Source organism: Suillus subaureus (assembly GCF_016647635.1).
Source record: "Suillus subaureus strain MN1 chromosome Unknown BJ212scaffold_46, whole genome shotgun sequence".
Taxonomy (NCBI): Eukaryota; Fungi; Basidiomycota; class Agaricomycetes; order Boletales; family Suillaceae; genus Suillus; species Suillus subaureus.
The window spans coordinates 1-20,906 of record NW_024538602.1 but is presented as its reverse complement, the minus strand read 5'-3'; the positions used below and the strand labels follow the sequence as shown (position 1 = coordinate 20,906).

General features: G+C 48.3%; 10 protein-coding genes across 10 annotated transcripts; 6 read left to right on the top strand and 4 right to left on the bottom strand.

The window, feature by feature from the left end:
- The first annotated feature begins 750 nt into the window (after positions 1–750).
- Positions 751–2,408, top strand: BJ212DRAFT_774959 (uncharacterized protein). Its single transcript, XM_041344041.1, has 4 exons — positions 751–962; positions 1,025–1,154; positions 1,223–1,798; positions 1,850–2,408. The coding sequence occupies exons 2-4, from the start codon at positions 1,104–1,106 to the stop codon at positions 2,246–2,248; spliced, it is 1,026 nt and encodes a 341-aa protein (XP_041187741.1). The 5' UTR covers positions 751–962; positions 1,025–1,103; the 3' UTR covers positions 2,249–2,408.
- A 97-nt stretch (positions 2,409–2,505) lies between these two features.
- BJ212DRAFT_1388449 (chitin synthase III catalytic subunit) lies at positions 2,506–4,592 on the bottom strand. The gene is made up of 8 exons (XM_041336928.1): positions 4,294–4,592; positions 4,051–4,214; positions 3,793–3,997; positions 3,478–3,692; positions 3,272–3,426; positions 3,064–3,211; positions 2,910–3,006; positions 2,506–2,862 (listed from the first exon to the last, which is right to left on the bottom strand). Exons 2-8 carry the CDS (start codon positions 4,126–4,128, stop codon positions 2,837–2,839), a joined length of 924 nt encoding a protein of 307 aa, XP_041187740.1. The 5' UTR covers positions 4,129–4,214; positions 4,294–4,592; the 3' UTR covers positions 2,506–2,836.
- A 154-nt stretch (positions 4,593–4,746) lies between these two features.
- Positions 4,747–5,014, bottom strand: BJ212DRAFT_1388447 (uncharacterized protein). Its single transcript, XM_041336927.1, has one exon. The coding sequence runs from the start codon at positions 4,958–4,960 to the stop codon at positions 4,766–4,768; it is 195 nt and encodes a 64-aa protein (XP_041187739.1). The 5' UTR covers positions 4,961–5,014; the 3' UTR covers positions 4,747–4,765.
- Positions 5,015–5,275: 261 nt separating this feature from the next.
- BJ212DRAFT_1388442 (NADP-dependent oxidoreductase domain-containing protein) lies at positions 5,276–6,756 on the top strand. Its single transcript, XM_041336926.1, is given in 8 exon segments — positions 5,276–5,295; positions 5,306–5,395; positions 5,462–5,497; positions 5,554–5,688; positions 5,760–6,170; positions 6,221–6,570; positions 6,625–6,675; positions 6,692–6,756. 6 exon segments carry the CDS (start codon positions 5,336–5,338, stop codon positions 6,656–6,658), a joined length of 1,026 nt encoding a protein of 341 aa, XP_041187738.1. The 5' UTR covers positions 5,276–5,295; positions 5,306–5,335; the 3' UTR covers positions 6,659–6,675; positions 6,692–6,756.
- Positions 6,757–7,724: 968 nt separating this feature from the next.
- Positions 7,725–9,231, top strand: BJ212DRAFT_1388429 (Aldo keto reductase). The gene is made up of 6 exons (XM_041336925.1): positions 7,725–7,909; positions 7,976–8,011; positions 8,062–8,196; positions 8,251–8,661; positions 8,711–9,060; positions 9,115–9,231. The coding sequence occupies exons 1-6, from the start codon at positions 7,850–7,852 to the stop codon at positions 9,146–9,148; spliced, it is 1,026 nt and encodes a 341-aa protein (XP_041187737.1). The 5' UTR covers positions 7,725–7,849; the 3' UTR covers positions 9,149–9,231.
- Positions 9,232–9,959, bottom strand: BJ212DRAFT_1388427 (uncharacterized protein). Its single transcript, XM_041336924.1, has 5 exons — positions 9,870–9,959; positions 9,662–9,820; positions 9,529–9,624; positions 9,421–9,478; positions 9,232–9,368 (listed from the first exon to the last, which is right to left on the bottom strand). Exons 1-5 carry the CDS (start codon positions 9,870–9,872, stop codon positions 9,325–9,327), a joined length of 360 nt encoding a protein of 119 aa, XP_041187736.1. The 5' UTR covers positions 9,873–9,959; the 3' UTR covers positions 9,232–9,324.
- A 7-nt stretch (positions 9,960–9,966) lies between these two features.
- Positions 9,967–11,137, top strand: BJ212DRAFT_773933 (uncharacterized protein). Its single transcript, XM_041344040.1, has one exon. The coding sequence runs from the start codon at positions 10,067–10,069 to the stop codon at positions 11,030–11,032; it is 966 nt and encodes a 321-aa protein (XP_041187735.1). The 5' UTR covers positions 9,967–10,066; the 3' UTR covers positions 11,033–11,137.
- A 2,078-nt stretch (positions 11,138–13,215) lies between these two features.
- On the bottom strand, positions 13,216–15,485 carry BJ212DRAFT_1388418 (uncharacterized protein). The gene is made up of 13 exons (XM_041336923.1): positions 15,463–15,485; positions 15,336–15,415; positions 15,252–15,276; positions 15,147–15,200; positions 14,905–15,095; positions 14,760–14,854; positions 14,501–14,704; positions 14,301–14,445; positions 14,236–14,249; positions 14,056–14,171; positions 13,914–14,002; positions 13,726–13,860; positions 13,216–13,671 (listed from the first exon to the last, which is right to left on the bottom strand). The coding sequence occupies exons 5-13, from the start codon at positions 15,078–15,080 to the stop codon at positions 13,338–13,340; spliced, it is 1,308 nt and encodes a 435-aa protein (XP_041187734.1). The 5' UTR covers positions 15,081–15,095; positions 15,147–15,200; positions 15,252–15,276; positions 15,336–15,415; positions 15,463–15,485; the 3' UTR covers positions 13,216–13,337.
- Positions 15,486–16,782: 1,297 nt separating this feature from the next.
- On the top strand, positions 16,783–17,875 carry BJ212DRAFT_1282606 (uncharacterized protein; the record flags this gene model as incomplete). The annotated part of the gene is made up of 6 exons (XM_041331692.1): positions 16,783–16,926; positions 16,984–17,016; positions 17,065–17,237; positions 17,290–17,372; positions 17,434–17,640; positions 17,697–17,875. The coding sequence occupies 6 exons, from the start codon at positions 16,783–16,785 to the stop codon at positions 17,873–17,875; spliced, it is 819 nt and encodes a 272-aa protein (XP_041187733.1).
- Positions 17,876–19,248: 1,373 nt separating this feature from the next.
- BJ212DRAFT_1485833 (uncharacterized protein) lies at positions 19,249–20,014 on the top strand (the record flags this gene model as incomplete). The annotated part of the gene is made up of 5 exons (XM_041341034.1): positions 19,249–19,281; positions 19,341–19,388; positions 19,445–19,490; positions 19,542–19,949; positions 20,004–20,014. 5 exons carry the CDS (start codon positions 19,249–19,251, stop codon positions 20,012–20,014), a joined length of 546 nt encoding a protein of 181 aa, XP_041187732.1.
- Between the last annotated feature and the right edge of the window lie 892 nt (positions 20,015–20,906).

Sequence of the window (20,906 nt, the reverse complement as noted above, 5' to 3'; positions counted from 1 at the left end):
TGTAATCCCGGTTTCATTGGAGGAATCATAACGTCTCTAGCCATATTTTATCACTGCGATTCTCCCATCGGTCCCGGCGACCTTCTGCCTCATGTCTTGTCAGCGGCCCGATCCCTACTAGGCGACTGAAAACTTGAACTGCATTCGTATACAGCGCGGTGATCCGAAGCTTATACTATCTTTAAATACCACGTTTTCCCGGCAACATGTAACCTCGCACGCGCCAATGTAGCGATATCTAGAAAATTTTCGTGTGGAAGGATGCACTTGTAGTCGCCGATCACAGCAAAGAAGCCCGGGTTCCGCCCATTTCATCCGACAAAAGCACGCCCTCCAATGTCCGCGAATTGCAAGGCACTCTGCGAGTCGCTGCAACGCTTCCGAGTGTTCATATGATTTACACGCGTCTGGTGCGCGGACTGTCGGTACGGACATTGATTCGCTTTCCACCCGCACCATTTGACCTTTACCACCCTTCTTGAGTTCGCATATGGTCGCAAAGGATTCAGGGAGGGATCGTTATGGGTAATCGGAGGTCTGCGAAAACTATCTTTCTTTGATATGGTTTGCCCAAGAGAGACTAACTTGGAAGGGTTAGCCAAGTCAATCCCTCTAAAGACTGACATCACAACCCGAACTGTGATTACAAGAAAGGGCAGGTGCCCTTCTATGGAAAGTGATACAGCCTTCGTTTACGTGGACCCAAAAATGGGGTCAATCTTCGGATGTATGTGGAAGAGGCCTCGACAAGTTGCACGTTTTAATATTCTCACAGAATGAGGCAAGTAACCAAGTATGCAAGTCTTCTATTGATGCACGGAGCAAAGAGGGCGTCAAGATTACTTTCAGTCGATCATCTATAAAATATGCATCCCTTACCTCCGCCCTCACTCACATTCCTTCTTCTCGGTCATCGTAACCACGCGTGTGCAGGCATACAACAATTTAGCCACCAACCTTAGGTGCGTCCATATCGTGCCTGAAAGCATGGCGAGAGACTGACTCTCTTTCTACCACATGCTAGACTAGACTTTATTGCGACAACCCCTTTCGTTTCTAGCTCATTCTTCAACACTGCCATAGAAAATTTACTAGCAGTCCAGATGGACAACAGCCCCATGCAAAGTAGTCCCAGCTCAAGTGTTCCGAACAAGGTAGGATCGAGTAAGCTCTCTAAGTCCGCCTACAGTCGGTCTGACTTTCTCTGTCGTTTATACCGCAGTTATCCATCTCGCTCGACTTCGGTAGTGCCAGCACCTCTGCGGACACCAGTGGCACCCAATGGTCCCCTGTCAAATCACCAAAGTCAGCATTGACCTTCGCAGCGGTATGGGACCCTGAGGATGGGATGGTGACATTTTCCGGAACACGCCTACTTGACTCAAGCGACGAATACGAGAGTTCCTCAGGAGCTATTACTCCTCCTGACGTTTCGGACGATGATTTTTCTCAAGCCGTTGCCGCTGATCACGACAGATATACATCGGAAGAGAGTACCGTAGCTGCTATTGGAACATTGCAAGATTCATTCAAAGCTTTCCTCCATCGTGTTCCAAGGAATCCGAAATTTTACAAGCAACATAAGCACTCCAATACGGTGGCATCCTCGACGCTGGACGGACTAGACGTATACTCGCGGGACCCTACCGTACGGCCGATATGCCGGTACCCATCTTGTGATAAGCTCGATACAGAACTCTCGTGCAAGGTGCCGGTTGACATCTCATCGGAGTCAGGCCATGTGTCAGATGAGAGTTTCTTTGAAAACACACCAGTCATTACAAAACAAACAGAATTGGTACGTCTGTCATCGTACCATGCTATTTCACATATCTCACTGTTGATGCAGAAATCACATTGGTCCGTTACGACCACTTCGACGTCTGCCCATGTCGATGTCCCGCGTGTGGAACAAAAAGTTCCCGAGAGTCGCATACCGCACCCGCTCTGGATAGCGGACAAGTACCAGCCGACTTTTAACCTCACCACACCCCCAAATAGTCCGCGACGACGCTTGAAAAAACGTCGCCCTAGTGACTGTTCAACTCCGGTTTCTCCAATATCGTATAGCAGTAGTTCAGGCTCGACAAGTCCGATTTCTGCTAGCCCTACCTCCACCCTGCTATCGCCTTCACGTAGCCTCAAGTCCAAAAAGTCTCGTCGTTTGGCAAGAGGGTCGACCGACGACAGCTGGGTTTCCATTGAAATAACTCCGTTCATCACCCAACGAGTCGTCGAGGAGACGTGAGGGTCTTCGGTGTCCTTCTTGGCGCTTCTCTGGCTTGAGTTCGATTTATTGTATACACTATTTTGCGATTCCCCCCCCCCCCCCCTTTTAAGTATTGCACTTCCTCTTCAAGTATCGCGCTGCCGAGCAGTTGCTACACGCTCACTGTAAACGTTCCTTATTAAATTTGCTGACGCATATTTTACGCCTCACGGGCGCTTTTCATTTGTACTATTGAGACAGCGTCTCGTATAGGTGTTGAATATTTGAATCACCGCGTTTAGATATGTATAACACTGTAAACAACAGCCTTATCATCAATGTTATATATCATGGTGATATTACAGCACAACAATATTCGGGTATGCACCCCATTGAAATACAAGTCCAAGCACCAGCGAGGCACTGGAATACCTCTTTTTAACCGGAACTTGGCCCCAAAACGCCTCACGACCAGCCCCAGCGCCAACTCCGCGTAGAAGTAGGTGACTATACATAGGCGGGATGCAAGGAGAGGCGTGTAAACCAAAGAGTAACGTGTATCGCGTGTATAAAGGAGGGAAAATCACAAACACAACAACATAAGCCCACTCGTGTATGTCATGATTGTTAGTAGAGATCGTTATCCCAGTCCTCTGTAACATGGATGAGCAGTGTTGATATAGAGGACAGATAACGTTACCTTCTGTGATTCCTCGCCATGCAAAGTAGAGAGTGACTACGCATGCAGTCTCTAGTATTGTGGCGATGAATGAACCGTCAACTTTCATTGATGAGCCCTGCAGGTAGCGACCCATCAGCGGAGTTCAACATATTATCCTTGATTCATTACGTACTCGACATATAATTTTGCTGAGTAAGAAGTAGTCGAGCTGGCTAAGCACGAAGAGAATGGCTGCGATGACATAGTACCACACCGGTCGGATTTCGTTCAGAATCCCGAGGACAATGTACAGCATGATTCCGAAATAGACTAAAGCGGCGCTAAAAAGATGATCCGAAAGAGTAAGCATATATAAGTTGCATTGAAGTCGCGCGACTTACACTCCTGGCCAGATACTAGTGAGGACAAAAAGTGGTATACTGTTGATAGATTGGGGTGGGTTTGATCTTCCAAGCGCATTTGTAAAACTGAATCCGACGTCCAAGGATATATAAGTTGTGGCAGCGAAGAATGCGACAGATAATATGGAGAGGGGCTAGATGGGGGATGAGCTGGCTGTATGTTGGAGAATGGAGCAAGGACGTACTACTATTGAGCTCAGGGTGCCGTCTTCCACGATTTGCGTTGCTACAATGGCATTGGCCAGCAACGTCCAGAATAATGTAGCGACGAGACCAGCCTGGATGGCAGTAAGCGCAACCAAGGCGGTTGAGCCCTGGGTAATGAAAGAGCCAGTTGTAATTAACTGGAAGGGAAGAGTTAAGAGGTACAAGATGAAGAATATCCGCAGTTCCACACGGCCTGTGATATAAAAGGATTAGTTGACGGGGACGGGAAGGGTGTGGGGAAGGATATGGTTGAAGACGAAAGAAGTCTGTTTGGCGGAAGTAAGAAGACTAACCGACTGCTGCTTTGCGCCTCCCAGTGAAGTAGATCAAAGCACCGACAACGAAGAAACTGAGACCGCAAGCAATGATATTGGCGATGTTGCCCAGAGAGCCGTCGGTATTTACTTTTGGTATCCCACACTCTGGATTAACACCAACCGGGGCGGAGGCAGCGTTTGCAGATAGACCAGCCAAGACTGTTGAATCAGTGGTTTTTAACTAATGAGGGGATGAGGTGAGCAAATGTTTATGGGGTATGAAGTGATGCAGACCTGGCGATAAAAGAGATTACACCAGGTGTATGACGGGACCTGGGAGCAAAGTGTTTGGAAATCGCCAAATCGAGTCATCGCGGTTGAGGTGAGGAACAGCGACGATTATGAAGGCGATTGCGCACGGGGGGCGAGGTTAGAGGTATACACGAATTCTGGGTAAACTGAATTGTGCAGGACGTGCAGTGTCGTCAAGCAAGGAATTGAACGCTCGTAAACAGGTCAATACAAAAAGTTACTCACAATATTAGGTGAGAATGTTCGAAGCAAAGGACAAAACAAGAATTAATGAGTTTCTAGTAAATTTTAATCTCTGGAAGAAATATTGCGACCAGATGAGCTCTCCGGGAGGATGTTAACGAACGAACTTTGAACAATTGAAAAACAAGTCGATGACGGCCACGTTGTGTGGTGTCGGTGTGCTATTGTGTATTGATTAGGTAATACATGTGCTGGCTGCTGCCCTCGTTGTCAAGCCAGTTGTGGGTCGTATCGCCACACCAAGCACTTCATGCAAGAGGATCACAATCTACAACAACCTGTGATCTTTCATCGTGTCATCCAAAATTGAATCAAGAAGTACTTGCTCAGGAAATGAGGCCCTCCCGTAGGCACTTAGGGGTATGCTAAATTTGGGCGGTAACAACCCTGAGCCGAGTTTTCACACGAATTGGTATTGCTGAACATCCTAGGCATCGCGGATACAACTTTTAGATTATGAAAACAAGCATTTTGTGTTCCTTTGAGCCCTGGTAACTATCGCACATATTGCTGCAGAATCAATCTGCTTGCGGAGCTGCACCAAGCAAACCAACGCATTCAAAAATAAAACTATCATAAACGAAATCACTGGCAGCCGCGGTGATAGAAGAACTTTGAAATAAGGCAAGGACCCATGAATTGCAGTCATTGAAGACCATTTCTCCGTATCCGAGCCCTCGACGTTCTCACCTGAGGATGTTCATGCTCGGAGTGGCTAGTCACGTGCGGAGAACATGCCGCGCCCTCAGGCTTAGGCTATCTCCGGTGGGAATTGCCATCTACCATCATGACTCATTGATCACTGATCATACGTACTAGTACTACTGCACAGTCATAATAATTGATATCCGTAAGCTATCAAGGATATCCATGTCACCGAGCACTCGTAAGCACCCGTCTCACTATAGCTACTTACAAAGCTTCGTCATGCAACCTATGCGTTAACCGCAAGAATTAGCGCCTCGTTTAAATACAGGGGTGTTAGATCATCAACTGCTAATAAACCGTCTTCTTCATCAACACAATGTCCAAAGTTCAGTACCGCTCCCTTGGCAAGTCTGGTCTCAAAGTCTCCGTGCCAGTTGTAAGTTAGAAAACGTTTGTTGCTCCGCCATAGCACTCACCATTCATTGATATTCTTTATTCATAGCTTGGTGCGATGAGCTTCGGAACGTCGAAATGGGGTGTACGTGATTGTTTCCTGTTCCGTTCACGGTACACCATATCCTTAACCTGTTATAGTCCTGGGTCCTCGACGAGGAGCCCTCTATCGAAATAATGAAGGCTGCTTGGGACCTTGGTATCAATACCATCGATACCGCCAACATTTACTCAAACGGCGAGTCAGAGCGCGTCATCGCCAAGTTCATCAAAAAGGTGTGGCTTACGATGTCCCAAATTTACATTCATTGATGGTATCGATTGATGGCATCGTACAAACTCCATAGTACAACATTCCTCGACCCCAGATCATAATCGCCACCAAGTGCAATGGTCTCGTCGCCAATGATCCTTCCACCCATGGGTTCCTCACGCCCGATCTCAAAAAGCTGCCCGAGTACGTTAACCAATCTGGCCTGTCTCGTGCCGCAATCTTCAACGCTGTCGACGCGTCTCTCGCTCGTCTCGAGACCCCGTACATTGATCTCTTGCAGATCCACCGCTTCGACCCTTCAGTCACCCCTGAGGAGACCATGAAAGCACTTCACGACCTCGTGCAGAGCGGCAAAGTCCGCTATATCGGTGCTAGTTCCATGCGCTGCTGGCAATTTGCCATGTTGAATGACGTGGCCGTTCGCAATGGTTGGACAACGTTCGTCAGCATGCAGGATGAGTACTCGCTACTCTACCGCGAGGAGGTGTGTCTCTAAAAATCCTGTTTGCTCACCGGCTTTAACATTACGTTTAGGAACGCGAGATGCTTGCTTATTGCAAACACAACGGTATCGGTGTCATCCCCTGGGCTCCTCTAGCTTCTGGTGTCCTCGCCCGTCCAATTGGCACAGAGACGACGCGTCTCAATTCTGTCAAGGGAACTGTTTGGGAGACAAAGTTGTCCAGTGCAGACGTGACCATCATCAATCGCGTCGAAGACCTTGCGAAGCAGAAGAATTACAAGATGAGCCAGATTGCGCTAGCCTGGGTTGCATCAAAGGTGACAAGTCCTATCGTGGGTATCAGCTCTATACAGAGGTTGCAGGAGAGTATCATTGAGGAAGTTGAGCTCACGCCGGAGGAGATAAAGGACCTGGAGGAACCGTGCGTGTTTTACTTGCTTGGATATTCGACATAAGACTGACAAGACCTTTGCAGGTATGAACCCAAGGCCGTCCGTGGCCACCTTTAGTTAATTGCGGCCAACCTACACCGCCCACAAAGAGATGTCAGCCAAAATTTGTAACACTTTGTATTACCACCATCATCGCAATGCACTGAATGGAGAATTATTACATCGAATTCAAAAGCCTGCATTACCAAGAGATCCTACCGATACAGTCGTGAGATAAACTCAAAAATATGAGGGATATTATAGGAGAGGATATATTCACGCAGCGGGCTCCTGCAACACCGCGAGGAGATGTCTTTCATCTGCCAATGCGTAGTTAGTATAGATATCCATCAAACGCAGATACTCGCTGACCGGGCGAAATCATGATTTCATGATGTTTGGTCCGAAGTGAATCTGGTCCTAGAACAACGTGTAAGCGAAGCGAAAAAAAAAAAGATATAGTTGTTAAGCACTCCATCATTTTGTAACCCGCTCACTTCCTCCAAGCCTGCCAGCACGCTCTCAACTATCTTGCCTATGACGGTCGATACTTCCTCCCTTGTCTTCCCTAGAAGACAACGCCTGAATGGCGTATGATGCTGACATGGTCTCCACGCTAAAGCAGCAGGTATCCCGGGACGAAACGATGTGATGATAGAAGCGCGAGCGTCTGCTCGAGCTCTAGTGGCATGATACTAAGCGCAGAATTCTCAATGAAAAGGAGAGATAGCACACTAAGAATAGATTAGTGACTGAGTTGTGAATCTAACGAAGATCATAGCACAGGGCTCGGTTCGTCATACAAGGTTTGAAGTGAGCGGCATGTGTGAAATCTCCTAAGGTGTATTATGCTCGATCCTAGCACGAAGGACAGGTCTTTTGCGAGTTGGAAGGTGGGAGTTTTGGCTGTGATCTGTGCCAGCGTTTGCTGATGGGCGCAGATGATAGACATCCGCCGCGTCTTGATGAGTGAAAATAAGAATGTTCGCGTCGAACTCAACCTGGCGAAGTGAGATCAGAATTTCGAATTTCGGAAATCTTTGGGTGCGAAGATCACGACCGGCAGACAAAACACGATCTAAAACCCAAGTGTGAAGTAGGAAGTTTTCCGAAGCAATGGGCATCCAGAGCAAAAGGTCACACACCAAGGGCAAGTACATAGTATAGTTCAACCGCCCTGATGAACGTGGGAGTTGGGGAAGAGTTTGTTTAAATACAGGGGTTTTACTAGTACCAGATGCCAGCAAACCCGTCTCCATCATCAACGCAATGTCTAAAGTTCAGTATCGCTCCCTTGGCAAGTCTGGTCTCAAAATCTCTGTGCCAGTTGTGAGTTATAAAACATTTGTTGCTAGCACGCAGCACTCACCATTCATTAATATTCATTCTTCATAGATTGGTGCGATGAGCTTTGGTACCCCGAAATGGGCTGTAGGTGATTGTTTCCTGATTCGCTCGATAGCATCCTCAACTTCTTACAGCCCTGGGTCCTCGACGAGGAACCCTCTATCGAAATAATGAAGGCTGCTTGGGACCTTGGTGTCAACACCATCGACACCGCCAATATGTACTCAAATGGCGAGTCAGAGCGCATCGTCGCCAAGTTCATCAAAAAGGTGTGCCTTACCGACGTCCTAAATTAATCATCTCTTGATATGTGAATTCCATAGTACAACATTCCTCGCCCCCAGATCGTAATCGCCACCAAGTGTTATGGCCTTGTCGCAGATGATGCTTCTCTCCCGACGTTCTTCATGCCCGATCTTCAAAAGCTGTCCAAGTATGTTAACCAATCTGGCCTATCTCGCGCTGCCATCTTCAACGCTGTCGATGCGTCTCTCGCTCGTCTCGAGACCCCATACATCGATCTCTTACAGATCCACCGCTTCGACCCTTCAGTCACCCCAGAGGAGACCATGAAAGCACTTCACGACCTCGTGCAGAGCGGCAAAGTCCGTTATATCGGTGCTAGTTCCATGCGCTGCTGGCAGTTTGCCATGTTGAATGACGTGGCCGCTCGCAATGGTTGGACAACGTTCGTTAGCATGCAGGATGAGTACTCGCTACTCTACCGCGAGGAGGTGTGTCTCTAAAAATCCCGTTTGCTCACCGGCATAACATTACGTTTAGGAACGCGAGATGCTCGGTTATTGCAAACACAACGGTATAGGTGTCATCCCCTGGGCTCCTCTAGCTTCTGGTGTCCTCGCCCGTCCAATTGGCACAGAGACGACGCGTCTCAATTCTGTCAAGGGATCTACTTGGGAGAAAAAGTTGTCCAGTGCAGACGCAACTATCATCAACCGCGTCGAGGAGCTTGCGAAAAAGAAGAATTGCAAGATGAGCCAGATTGCGCTGGCCTGGGTTGCATCAAAGGTGTCGAGCCCTATCGTGGGTATCAGCTCTGTGCAGAGATTGCAGGAGAGTATCATCGAGGAAATCGAGCTCACACCGGAGGAGATAAAGTACCTGGAGGAGCCGTGCGTATTCTACTTGCTTGGACATTCGACATAACACTGACGACACTTTTGCAGGTATGAACCCAAGGCCATCCGTGGCCACCTTTAGATGATCGTGACAAACCTGGATGTTAGCCAAAATCTGTAGCACTTTGTCACTATCACCGCAATGCACTGAGTGGAGAATGACTATAGCGGTCTCAAAGGCCTGCATTGCCAAGAGATCCTACCGATACAGTCGTAAGATAAACATAAAGATGTAAGAAATGTGATAGAAAGGTAAATTTACGAAGCGGGATCATGCAACACCGCGAGGAGATATCTTTCATCTGTCAATGCATAGTGAGTATAGATGTCCATCAAACGCAGATCCTCACCGACCAGGCGAAATCATGATTTCATGACGTTTGGTCCGTATCCTCATGAAGCGAATCTGGTCCTAGAACAACATGTGAGCCAGGCGAAAAACATGATATAGTTACTACGCACTCCATCATTTTCTGACCCGCTCACTTCCTCCAAACCTGCCTGCACGCTCTCCACCATCTTGCCTATGACGCTCGCATACTTCTTCCCCTGTTCTCCCTCGAAGACGACAGCCCGAATGGCGTATGATACTAACATGGTCTCCACGCGAGAGCAGCAGGTATCCGAGGACTGAACGATGTGATGATAGAAGCGCGAGCGTCTGCTCGAGCTCTGGCGGCATAATGCTGAGTGTAGAATTGTGTGTAGCACCTGTGATGTTTGTGCTCGTCGTAGCTGTTATGGTTTGTACTGCCTAAATGCAGGTCAGTCAGTGAAATAAAAGGAAAGAAGAGGGAGCAAACCATCGTGTGACTGGCTCAAGCGCGCAGATTGACTGGATCAGTGGTTCAGGGCATTACATTTTGGGTAGCAAACGTTGTTTGGGCCAGAGGGTGCTGCCAAACAATCGCCCACACTTTGTTACATTTCGTGCTTTCGTCCAGGCCACTATAACCAGTGCTCCACTATTCTAACTTATAGACCTCCAATTATTGTTCGCATGAATCCACCAGACAAACAGAACCCGTGGTCGTTCAACCACCGTACTCGAGCGCATGATGCATTTGACTCTGACCCTGAATCAGAGGTCGAAACTAACTCTAAAGTTAAAGTTAATCTTCCCTCCGACGACACTAGACTCATTCAAGAGCTCGATATCTCCTCACGACACGAGACTGTGGAATACAAGCCCAACCCGTGGAGTATTGCACGTATTAATGCTGCTAGTCGTCCACCGAATAAGGAACCCCCCGGCAAAGCGATCTCAGAGGATACACGGCGGAAATCACAACCACAGGCGCCACAGGGTCGAATCGTGGATGCCTTCAAAGTACAGGCAGAGCGCAAGCTGTCTCGCGCACCCCCTCTTTTGAAGGCACCTAAGGTTACAAAGCCCAAGTCGAATACGCCCCGGGTTTCTCGAGAAGACCAAGTTTGTTCACAAATCCAGGGAATGAGTAGCGCTGAACCATGGGATTACCTGCAACACGATAATGCACCGTTTCTCGCCAGGGGGTCCCAAACCGGATCTTCGGACACGCTGGCTATCTTGTCGTCCAACGCTTCCCAGCGTGATCTCCATGATTCCAGACTTCAGCCTCATCCAGGCGTTCAGACGCTATCTTGCACCCCAGATAGAAAGCACGGCAACATTCAAATGAGTCATGAAGTTCTCTTGCAACAAAGCGTGGCGCATATATCCACCCCCGACATGAGTCTGATGCCGCAATCACAATATAATGTGCCATTCATGTCTATGTCGTCCCCGCTTACCAGCCGCGACTATCCAGCGAATGGTTCACACCTTCGACCAGGAGGTTACCAATCTTCCCCTCCAAGGCCTTTTCATAGAAATATCGATATCAATACTCCTCCGAGATCATTTCCGTGTAATCAACCCTCTTCGCATTTTCGTCATGGAATACGTCTTACTAGTAATCGTGAGTACCTTGGTGCGCTTGCGTAGTATATGATCCACGTTTTCTGCACTCCGCAGAGCGTTTTCAAGCGTTGTCTGTATCGCGCGTTCCCCAAGTTCCGGCGGTGGGGTCCTACCGCACAGTACCACCTGCGATGGCTAAGGGAGAGCCTCCGTCAATGTCGCAGTGGCTGGCCTCTACCATTCATAGTTCCCTCAAACCTCCACTGGCTCGGGCAGAATTTTTCGAAAGAGCTTCAAGCCCGGTGCAAAACCATAACCATCTTATATCTCCCGAGTCCGGGAAGCGTCCCAGCCAATCGCCGACGCCGTCCCCACCGCCACAAGCGTGCTAAAAAGTATACTCTGAAACGTAATATCGCGGCCTCGTCAGTTTTACGTGGTGATCGCCAAATTTCTGTATACGCGTTCGATGATGACCCTGACGCTAACTGGAGCACGGTCATGAAACCCGAGAGGAAAAAGATTAACAAGTTCAAGCCCGGTAACATGCCGTCGTCAGGACCATTCAGTCTCCGTCTTCCTGGTATTGCCGTCGGAAATTCAAAGGACCGGAGTACGGGCGTGACACGGACAAAGAAGAAACTTGACACTCGGACAAAGAGACGTGTTGTTACGTACCTCCCACCACCACTACCACAGCGCACCGCAGCACAAATGGAAAATCTGCTCCAGATCGAAGAACACCGCGTCGCCGATGACGATGCGCTCTCCCCTGGATCCATGCCAGGTGATCAGCCGCCACAAGAGAGCAGTCGCATATCTCCTCTACCACACGCTGATTCTGATGATTTGACATTGGTGGGTGGAGTGGACGAGCAAGTTATCCCATTTGATGCTGTAGAGGTGGAGATACGGTATCCCAAGGTTCGCAAGCTCATCAAAGAGGTGCGTATCTACTCCTACTGTCCTTGCAAATGCCCTTGACCTTGCGTTGTAGCTTAGCTGACCATAATTGTACGTCTTGTAGCAGACTCGCGTTATGCTTCCGGAGCTGCTGGGTCTTCCGAGTTGTGGTATTGTATGGCGGGACGATGATGTCGCAGGAGCGGACGACACTAAGAACAGAGAAATCAAGATAAACGTTTGGCCTTGCATCGGATGATTAGCGCGTAGGGGACTATGACATTGTGTTGATGGTGTTCGGGGCAGCATTCGCCTCACCCAAGAGGAGTACAGGTCCGGCAGATAGTGCTCGTCATTCAGGCCCTGCGGATATTTGGGGATCTGAATGTTTGCTCCGCTCTTATTGCAATATAACCATCATACACTGCCAAAAATACGAGTTCATGACACTGATTGTATAGGCGAGAGCATGAGGATTCTGCATGGATTATTACAATGCGCGATAGTAAGCGCTTAGCGCTGCGCTCACCGCTTACTATTATCTGTGATCATTATGTTTCTATATAAAGAATACAAGGACTCATGGCACCCCACAAATTCACAGTCAAGTGAATGTTGCCGACGGTCACCGACTTTCTCACCCTTTGCGTTCACTGAACGAACACTGTGGTCACTGACCGGCAGAACACTGCATAATACAACAATGCTGTGACACACAAATCCAAACTGATCAAAAAGACACGTATTATGAGACCCAACTCACTGGTGGCGCTCACATTTGTAACACTGATGGAGAGCATAAGATGTATAGTTAGCCAGCGTGTCAGCGATAGAACGATGGACAATACCAGAGATGCAATGGCAGAAATCGAAGACACGAGCTGCAAGTCCATGTCGATAGGACAACACTTGAATCTTCCCTGCACCCAGGAACAAGAATCAAAAGTATACCGACTTCAGAAGCGACGACGCAAGGAATTGTGTGCTCGATCGCTGAAGGATGATCGATAATCAAAGTATTCAGGAAGTTATGATCGCCGTCGGATGCACTCACTCTAAAATTGCGCCAAGATATCAAACCAAGCTAGTCGACTTATGGGAGAGGAATGTCCGCTATAGGTAGCGCTGCATGAACTGCATGAATAGGTCAGTAGGCTAATCAGGAAACCTTGAAGGTGATGGTGAACGATAGCATTTTGGCCGAGGACATGGTAAACGATTCTGGTGTGCCTTGAGACTGAAAAAAATGGCAGGGGTTACACGAGCGGACCGTTGCAGAATATCTGAATGCGCCAAGAGTGCGGGTTGCGACGAGGGAGAGCAGTTGGGAGGTAGCAGCGATGCAACAGGGTGCAGGGTGATTGGACCAGCCATAATTCCAATTACATAGTACGAGTGAGGACCCGTGTAATACAATCCCGTAGGTACTCCAGAAGTCAGACGCTAGCAAACGCGCAATATTATACACAAAAGAAAGAATCGAGTGCTAACTGTCCCATGGTTCATCCGATGATAAATCCACAACGGGCAATTTTCCCCGAAGATCCGACATTTCTTCTGCGCTAGTGTTGTATGGTTGTAGTAGCTCGATGATTTGATCCAACGAATCACGGTTCGCACGTTGCCGCAAGGTCAATTGCCTCTCATACTCCTGAATCCGATTATGGACTTCTCCATTCATTGGTGACTCGTGGTAGGACTTGGCCGCAAGTTTGATGGCCTTACGAGACAGTTCTTGATTTCCCGCCACAAGAACCAGTGTCTGCAACACAAGAGTCAAGTCGATGATGTATTTCATAAAGCGCTGGAGGGCAGGGCGACTGAGGAGAGACCTGTCATTATTCTCTCAATGAAGGATAAATAGCAGGACATACGTCTGCTCATACAACTCGTAAACCCAGCTTGCGATCACAACGCTTGCCGCTATCGGCACTACGATAGGGGCTGCAGGTCCGGACAGGGCAGACACGATGGTCGCAATAGTACCCACAATAGTGAGCCCAAATGAACTGCAAACATTGGATGAGATGAAATTCATCCATCGCATGAAAGACTGCCCTACAGGGTCTTGTTGGGATCAGTAGGGGGTCCAACGTCCAGCTCATTGACCATGTTCGTCATCAATGTCCTGAACTCTGGGCTGCACAAGTACTGCATGTAAGCCACATCAGAACATGCGCGACAACAAAGAAGAGAGCTATTACACCATGAGGGTCTTGGAAGTTCCAAACATTGACGATGTCAGTGTGAAGCACGTGCAGACAGTCCCACATCGAACGGTTCTTGAATGGTACGCTTGATGCGAGCGCCTTCCAGTATTCTGAAAGACAGAAGTGAAGGCTCGGGTTACGTTCAGTAATTTTGTATACAAAATCGAGACAGACTTCTCTTGCCAACTCTGACGCTGCGTAAATCACAAGATAAGAAGAATGAAACAAGCGAGGCTCACTCTATCGATGCTTTTATTTTGAGTCTAGGATCCACTCGTTGAGCGACGGATGTCATCACCGACGCGTCGGTCCCAACATGGTTACGAACGAGTTCTTCGGTGGTTTGGATCAGTCGGGCTAGCGTCCCCTCATGGTTTCCGTTTGCTGCGCTCGAAATTTCATTGAGAACGTGAATGACAATCACAATAGTAACGCTCACTGGAGACCGTAACATGCGGGATAGCCGATTTTGCGAACTTCTCTAGGGGTGCGACACAGACTTCCTGTAGCTTGTCTTCTGCGTTTTTCTTGATGATGTCCTGGATCGCCGCCTGGCTCAGACCCTTGATAGAGGACTTGTCCAGGGTTCGCTCCACGCGGTCGAGGAGGGTGTCGTATTTAGTGAAGACAGCAACAATGGGAACTTCGACCTGTGTTAGCTATGACCTGTGCGGAGCAGTAGCAATCCATCAACGTACTGTCTCCTAGCTCTCCTTCTCGCTTCGATGTGAGAAATTGCTCCACGCCGGTCTCTAGTAAACGCCCGTTTGCGCGGGGTATTTCAAAGCAGAGCCTTGTATGTCGTCAGTTCGCCGTACAAACGCATCAAGACGGAGGTCCCACCAAACGGCGTGCAGCTGATCTTTCAAATCGGGCTTTGCTCTCCGATAGTTAATGAAATCTCGGACTATTTTGAGGTTGTCTTTTTCCCCTGGTTCAAAACCTTTGCTATCGTGGAGAACAAACTTGTTGTTCTGTGGCGAGATGAATTCATGGTCGATGCTGACCTCGCCTGGCATATTGTGCGAAGTGGTCTACTGATATTGTGAGTAGCTGTGTTCGTTGAAGTGGCGCGTTCAACCCACCGCGTTTTGCACTCCAAATGCGTGGTTGATCAGTGAAGACTTGCCAACACCGGTCTATTGGAATACCGCGTCAATACTGGCCTGAGATCAGCGAAAGCCTGGTACCTTTCCTATCACCAGAATTCGGAATCTTAGAAAGTCCCCAGCATCAGCCTAAAGGATGCCACTTTCATGATGATCCGGACTTACTGAGGACACTTCCGAAAGATGCCATCAGTGGTAGGCCGGAGCTCCAGGGATTCATCGGAAAAGACAAACTGCTCGATCTGCTAACATGCGACTTAGATGTGTTCCAATACGAGACACGGAACCTTACTTCGGTTGTTGGATTCTTGGAAAGTTCGACGACGATCGTGAACTTTTTATGAACCTTGTTGTACTCTGTGCATGTGAGGTTGAATCCGTGAGCGATCTAAGCGAGAGTGCGATTATTTTTGTTTCACCTCGTCTTTCTATTGCGCTACGTTCGCGAAACATGTCTTCTGGTTCGAAAATAATGTCTTCATGCCCTGTTCCATGCCATGTCTTGTATCGTATATGTAAGGAAAATGTATCCCCAAGAGAAAGCTTTCTATAATAAAAAAACACAAGAGCAATCAGGCAGGTACATTCGTTTGGGTCAAGTCCCTACATGGGTGGAGAAAAGGTCTGCCGCAAAGCCTTTCCTGCCCCGCGTTTGATTGACATAGGCAACTTGAGGCTGATCCGTACTTCAGCAGACTCTACATTCTTTTTCGACTTGCTGAAATCGACGATGACACCTATTCGATATATTCAGTGGTATATTGATAATTTCGTTGATGAAGCAACTTGTACCAGAGATGTAGAGAGGGTAGACCGGCGTGGAAGCGTCGAGGGAACTAGTCGCCATGCTGAATCCTGATTGGAGTTAGTCTAAGGAAGACTCTCCTTCGCCATGGTGGATTTATCTGGAGGCCGAATGTAGGCCATGAGTCAGCTACGCCGAAGAGAGGCCCATCCCTCGTGTAGCATCAAGGCTAGCCATTCTTAGTTAGATAGGTTTGATACCCTGTTATCATCATTCGGACTTTGCTTGGTTCCTTCAAGCAACTTCGAACCCTGAGCAGAAAAAGTCCGGACGCCCTCGCGGCATTCACAATGAAAAGACCCCCAGAAGACATGGCTCCAGTCCTCCTGCTCGGGCATTAGTAAGTGTGCAGGATGGCACTGGCGTAAATGGTATGATTCTTCGGGGCGCTGGTGCTGCATTGCATCATGATTCATGATGTGTAGCATAAGCATTGGGGATTGGTGTTCGAACGTCCAGAGAGTAAGATCCAGGTATACTGACTGCCTCGATTGATTGGTGCATTCGACGACTAGCACTCGGGTGCTTAGCTCAAGCTTAGCTGATGGTTTCCGCATTGCTTACTCGCACGGATCCCTATTAATGTGACCCAACACAGATATTCCATCACTTCAAACCCACATTAAATCGACGCCAACTCCTCGTGTATGCCTCATGCGGTATATAATTAACTCCATCACGATATACCCTTTGCCCACTGAATCTAGATGGGCTGATTTCAACTCGGGCATTCACCGAGTTCACATACTGCAATCATTATAAGGCCACGCCAACGCTCATCAGTCTCCGTCACATTTACCTTCCCTCATGGATCCCTCAAAGATAAGAAAGAAAATCGGTCGCTTTCGAATCCTCGTTATAGGAAGAGCGAATGCTGGAAAAACTACCATCCTCCAGAGAGTTTGCAATACGCGGGAAAATCCAGAAATATACAACAGCGCCGGGGAAAAGGTGGGCATCACAATGCTAGCAGAAGGATGGTGGTGATAACTGAGCGATGGATATCAGATCGATGCTACAGTGTTGATGGCTTCAACAGAGGTGGCGTGTACTTTCAATAGTTGGTAACATGAACCGACGCGTTCTCAGCGTGGAGAGCACGATATCGAGAACGAAATGGTGTTTCGGAGCAACCCAGGATTTGTCTTCCACGATTCACGCGGGTTTGAAGCAGGCGGCGAATCCGAATTCGACAAGGTGAAGGCGTTCATCGTAGGCCGTTCCAAGGAAACTAGATTAAGGAATAAACTCCATGCTATCTGGTAATTGCAACTGATCAATCACAACAGGCGCTATCTCACGGTTTCGATATAGGTACTGCATCCCGATGGACGAGGCAAGCAGGTCGTTCACCAAAGGAGAAATCAAATTTTTCTCTCAGTGCGACACAGGAATCAGTAAGCGTTCGCATCCGACCATCATCGATGTTCGACTAATGCGCAGAATCACAATCCTCAGTTCCAGTGATGGTATTGTTTACCAAATTCGATGCCCTCTACGACGTAGCATATGCAGAGCTGAGATCGAAGAGAGTATCGATGGAGGAGGCTGAAGAACAGGCGCCAAAGCACGCTGAAGAGTCATTTGCAGTTGGGTCACAATTGAAGTTTCTATACCACTCCAAGGACATTCGACACCCTCCAAGATGTCATGTATGCCTCCCTAGTAAGTCATTGATAGTCGACTTACGATTTTGATACATGATGACACTGATCCATTAGACATGGACAAGGATGATGCAGATTGCGGGCAACTCATCAAACGCACGGCCGGAACTCTGGATGATGAAGTGGTGGAGCAATTATTCGTCTCGACCCAGCAGACGAACTTAGAGTTCTGCATGACGTATGCAGTTAAGAGGTACCTATACATAGTCTCATTTACTCGCCATGAGCGTTAGCGACTGATATTGCCCAGAACGCTGGGGAGATTTTGTGACTCTGGTGACGATCATGTGCGGATAATAGGGGCATTGGGTCACTGGTTTCCGCATATGCTGGTGAGATTATCGGAAAGTCCAAAGGTTGCTCTTATTTACAATGAGCGTTTACTTGCAGGTAGTAAGTTTGTTGATCCTCCTTCGAGATCAAGCCATGCTGATCGAAGTCGTTGGCCACTGTTCGCAGGATGTGAGTGTCTCGACCCTCCTTCGAGATCGAGCCATGCTGATCGAAGTCGTTGGCCACTGTTCGCAGGATGTGAGTGTCTCGATCCTCCTTCGAGCTCGAGCCATGCTGATCGAAGTCGTTGGCCACTGTTCGCAGGTGGTGAGTGTCTCGATCCTCCTTCGAGCTCGAGCCATGCTGATCGAAGTCGTTGGCCACTGTTCGCAGGATGTGAGTGTCTTGATCCTCCTTCGAGCTCGAGCCATGCTGATCGAAGTCGTTGGCCACTGTTCGCAGCTCGTGAGTGTCTCGACCCTCCCTCGAGCTCAAGCCATGCTGATCGAAGTCGTTGGCCACTGTTCGCAGGTGGTGAGTGTCTCGATCCTCCTTCGAGCTCGAGCCATGCTGATCGAAGTCGTTGGCCATTGTTCGCAGGTGGTGAGTGTCTCGATCCTCCTTCGAGCTCGAGCCATGCTGATCGAAGTCGTTGGCCATTGTTCGCAGGTGGTGAGTGTCTCGACCCTCCCTCGAGCTCAAGCCATGCTGATCGAAGTCGTTGGCCACTGTTCGCAGGATGTGAGTGTCTCGATCCTCCTTCGAGCTCGAGCCATGCTGATCGAAGTCGTTGGCCACTGTTCGCAGGATGTGAGTGTCTCGATCCTCCTTCGGGATCGAGCTATGCTGATCGAAGTCGTTGGCCACTGTTCGCAGGTGGTGAGTGTCTCGATCCTCCTTCGAGCTCAAGCCATGCTGATCGAAGTCGTTGGCCATTGTTCGCAGGTGGTGAGTGTGATCATTCTCTGTCAACCTCCTGCATTCCTCACCGATGCAATCGCTGATCCATTGTCAGAATGCGAGTATATTGATTCTCTGTCGCCCTCGCACCATACTGACCGAATTCATTGCTGCTCCGTTGCCAGATTGTGAGTTTGTCGAACCACCATCGAGATCGAGCCATACTTGCTGAATATATCGCTCATCCGTTCACAGGGTGTAAGCGCATCGATCCGCGGTTGGATTTGAGCATCACTGACCAATTAAATTACCGATCCCTGTTCACAGTATGTGAGTGTGTTCATCTGCTGTTGATCCCGAGCGTTGGTGATCGACGACATCGCTGATCCATCAATAGGAAGTTAATTTCTTCAATCTTTTTTGACTTCGGGCCATGCTGACCGAAGATGTTACACATTGGCAGAATGTGAGTGTATCGATCCTCAGAGGTGGTCGATGTTCAACCTTCCACCATGATTTGACCAGCTTGATCGGAGTCATCGTGAAGAGATGCGGTCTAAGTTACTCTCTGTGGTATGTCCAAATGGTCACACATTTTACACACATTTCTGATGTTGCGAATGTGCCAGGCCTCTGGCCCATCACCCTTGGAGAACGTTGCTCAGCTCATTTCTGGTGAATTTTGAGGCTATGTTACGATGAACCTGCTTATTATCGATCATTTAGCTGTTGTCATTATCTTCGAACATTCTTTCTACGTTTTCGACAAGCAGCGCTATCTTCAGGACAAGCGGGAGTCTGTTCCCTCTTTTCGTATCGCTCTCGAGCAGTACATTGCGTCTCCGCATGCAGCTGTTGTCAGGGAAGGTGTGACAGCTGCTGCCCACGCATATGAAGAAGGCGTGACTGCTGCTTCCCGCGCATATGAAGACGCTATGACAACTGCTGCCCACGCATATAAAGAAGATGTCGGGAGCTTGCCTGCTTGGAGGGTGAAGTTACCGTTTGGACGTTTCAAGAAGGCAAAAGAAGCTTTCGAACGCTCTCGGGGGAAGGAGAAAGAAGCTTTGTGTTCACAGGCGAAGGTGGAGTTAACCAAGACTATTCTTGAAATCACTTTAAATCATCGGCTGCGTATGTTTCACCGTCATGTTGTGACAGCAATCCCACTGATCCGCTTGTCTTCAGAAAGACCTTAATGTTGGGCAATGCAACCCAACATCAATGATGTTCTGGTTCGGATGGAAGCTGAGGCGTTTCGGCTGTGAATGCAGTTTGCTTGAATGGTCCGTCAAGGTAGATTCAGGATGTAGAACTATACGAAATGGTTGTATGATCACGCAATATGGTGCTTTGTCTGGTATTATATATAGAAACTGTACAGGGGTTTGGTTATATCTATGGTTATGTTAGCCCCAAGGCCCCCAAACACAAAATGGTCAGGTGTTCTATTTAAATTTACCTACATAAATGGTAAAACAACCCTATAAAAGAGTGATTTCTACACCTAAGATTTGATATCTACATTGATTTGTATGCAGGTCCGCGGATAGACCATGTAGCGAGGGCGGACATTACATGAATTATATTGCAAATATAGTATATACCGATATATACATGGTATCTACATTGATTGATTTGCATAGAGGGCCGCGCATATACACATGAGCAACGGCGGACCACAAAGGATTTGAACTACAATAACACATCAACATAATATGTATTGATAAACAGACATACTTTGCATAGGTCTGCGGATGTGCGGATGAGCAACGGCGGACGGTCGATGACACACTAGACCTTGTCACGTGGTCTACACATGTGATGCTCGCGGACATGAATAATCAGCCATGAGGCAAGGGAGGGCGCGGAAGGGCAAGGGGGAGTAGAAAAATCAGCGAGCCGATTATCGATTAAAATCTATCATTAGTTCAGCTACCAACACATTGCCATACCTTGTCACCCAGTCGACAAAGTGGATGCCAGCGAAAAAAGCCAGGGGAGGAGGAGGAAAGAAAGCTAAAGTAAGTGTAGATCATTAAAGAATTCGAAGGAAGACTCACTGATAACGTTGGGAAATGATTGAATTTG

What these genes read in the sequence shown, in the direction of transcription:
- BJ212DRAFT_1388442 (XM_041336926.1), top strand. Translation starts at nt 5,336, where the DNA reads ATGTCCAAAGTTCAGTACCGCTCCCTTGGCAAGTCTGGTCTCAAAGTC. An exon ending in TCAAAGTCTCCGTGCCAGTT is followed by an intron (nt 5,396 to 5,461) that starts GTAAGTTAGAAA and finishes CTTTATTCATAG; the next exon opens with CTTGGTGCGATGAGCTTCGG. An exon ending in TCGCCAAGTTCATCAAAAAG is followed by an intron (nt 5,689 to 5,759) that starts GTGTGGCTTACG and finishes CAAACTCCATAG; the next exon opens with TACAACATTCCTCGACCCCA.
- BJ212DRAFT_1388429 (XM_041336925.1), top strand. Translation starts at nt 7,850, where the DNA reads ATGTCTAAAGTTCAGTATCGCTCCCTTGGCAAGTCTGGTCTCAAAATC. An exon ending in TCAAAATCTCTGTGCCAGTT is followed by an intron (nt 7,910 to 7,975) that starts GTGAGTTATAAA and finishes CATTCTTCATAG; the next exon opens with ATTGGTGCGATGAGCTTTGG. An exon ending in CGCTACTCTACCGCGAGGAG is followed by an intron (nt 8,662 to 8,710) that starts GTGTGTCTCTAA and finishes CATTACGTTTAG; the next exon opens with GAACGCGAGATGCTCGGTTA.
- BJ212DRAFT_1388449 (XM_041336928.1), bottom strand. Translation starts at nt 4,128, where the DNA reads ATGACTCGATTTGGCGATTTCCAAACACTTTGCTCCCAGGTCCCGTCA. An exon ending in GTAATCTCTTTTATCGCCAG is followed by an intron (nt 3,998 to 4,050) that starts GTCTGCATCACT and finishes TCCCCTCATTAG; the next exon opens with TTAAAAACCACTGATTCAAC. An exon ending in TCAGCAAAATTATATGTCGA is followed by an intron (nt 3,007 to 3,063) that starts GTACGTAATGAA and finishes CGCTACCTGCAG; the next exon opens with GGCTCATCAATGAAAGTTGA.
- BJ212DRAFT_1388427 (XM_041336924.1), bottom strand. An exon ending in TGCTCTCGCGTGGAGACCAT is followed by an intron (nt 9,625 to 9,661) that starts GTTAGTATCATA and finishes GTCGTCTTCGAG; the next exon opens with GGAGAACAGGGGAAGAAGTA. An exon ending in TGAAATCATGATTTCGCCTG is followed by an intron (nt 9,369 to 9,420) that starts GTCGGTGAGGAT and finishes ATGCATTGACAG; the next exon opens with ATGAAAGATATCTCCTCGCG.
- BJ212DRAFT_1388447 (XM_041336927.1), bottom strand. Translation starts at nt 4,960, where the DNA reads ATGACTGCAATTCATGGGTCCTTGCCTTATTTCAAAGTTCTTCTATCA.
- BJ212DRAFT_1388418 (XM_041336923.1), bottom strand. Translation starts at nt 15,080, where the DNA reads ATGCCAGGCGAGGTCAGCATCGACCATGAATTCATCTCGCCACAGAAC. An exon ending in AGAAGGAGAGCTAGGAGACA is followed by an intron (nt 14,705 to 14,759) that starts GTACGTTGATGG and finishes CACAGGTCGAAG; the next exon opens with TTCCCATTGTTGCTGTCTTC. An exon ending in ACTTCCAAGACCCTCATGGT is followed by an intron (nt 14,003 to 14,055) that starts GTAATAGCTCTC and finishes GCTTACATGCAG; the next exon opens with TACTTGTGCAGCCCAGAGTT.
- BJ212DRAFT_773933 (XM_041344040.1), top strand. Translation starts at nt 10,067, where the DNA reads ATGAATCCACCAGACAAACAGAACCCGTGGTCGTTCAACCACCGTACT.
- BJ212DRAFT_774959 (XM_041344041.1), top strand. Translation starts at nt 1,104, where the DNA reads ATGGACAACAGCCCCATGCAAAGTAGTCCCAGCTCAAGTGTTCCGAAC. An exon ending in GCTCAAGTGTTCCGAACAAG is followed by an intron (nt 1,155 to 1,222) that starts GTAGGATCGAGT and finishes TTTATACCGCAG; the next exon opens with TTATCCATCTCGCTCGACTT. An exon ending in TTACAAAACAAACAGAATTG is followed by an intron (nt 1,799 to 1,849) that starts GTACGTCTGTCA and finishes CTGTTGATGCAG; the next exon opens with AAATCACATTGGTCCGTTAC.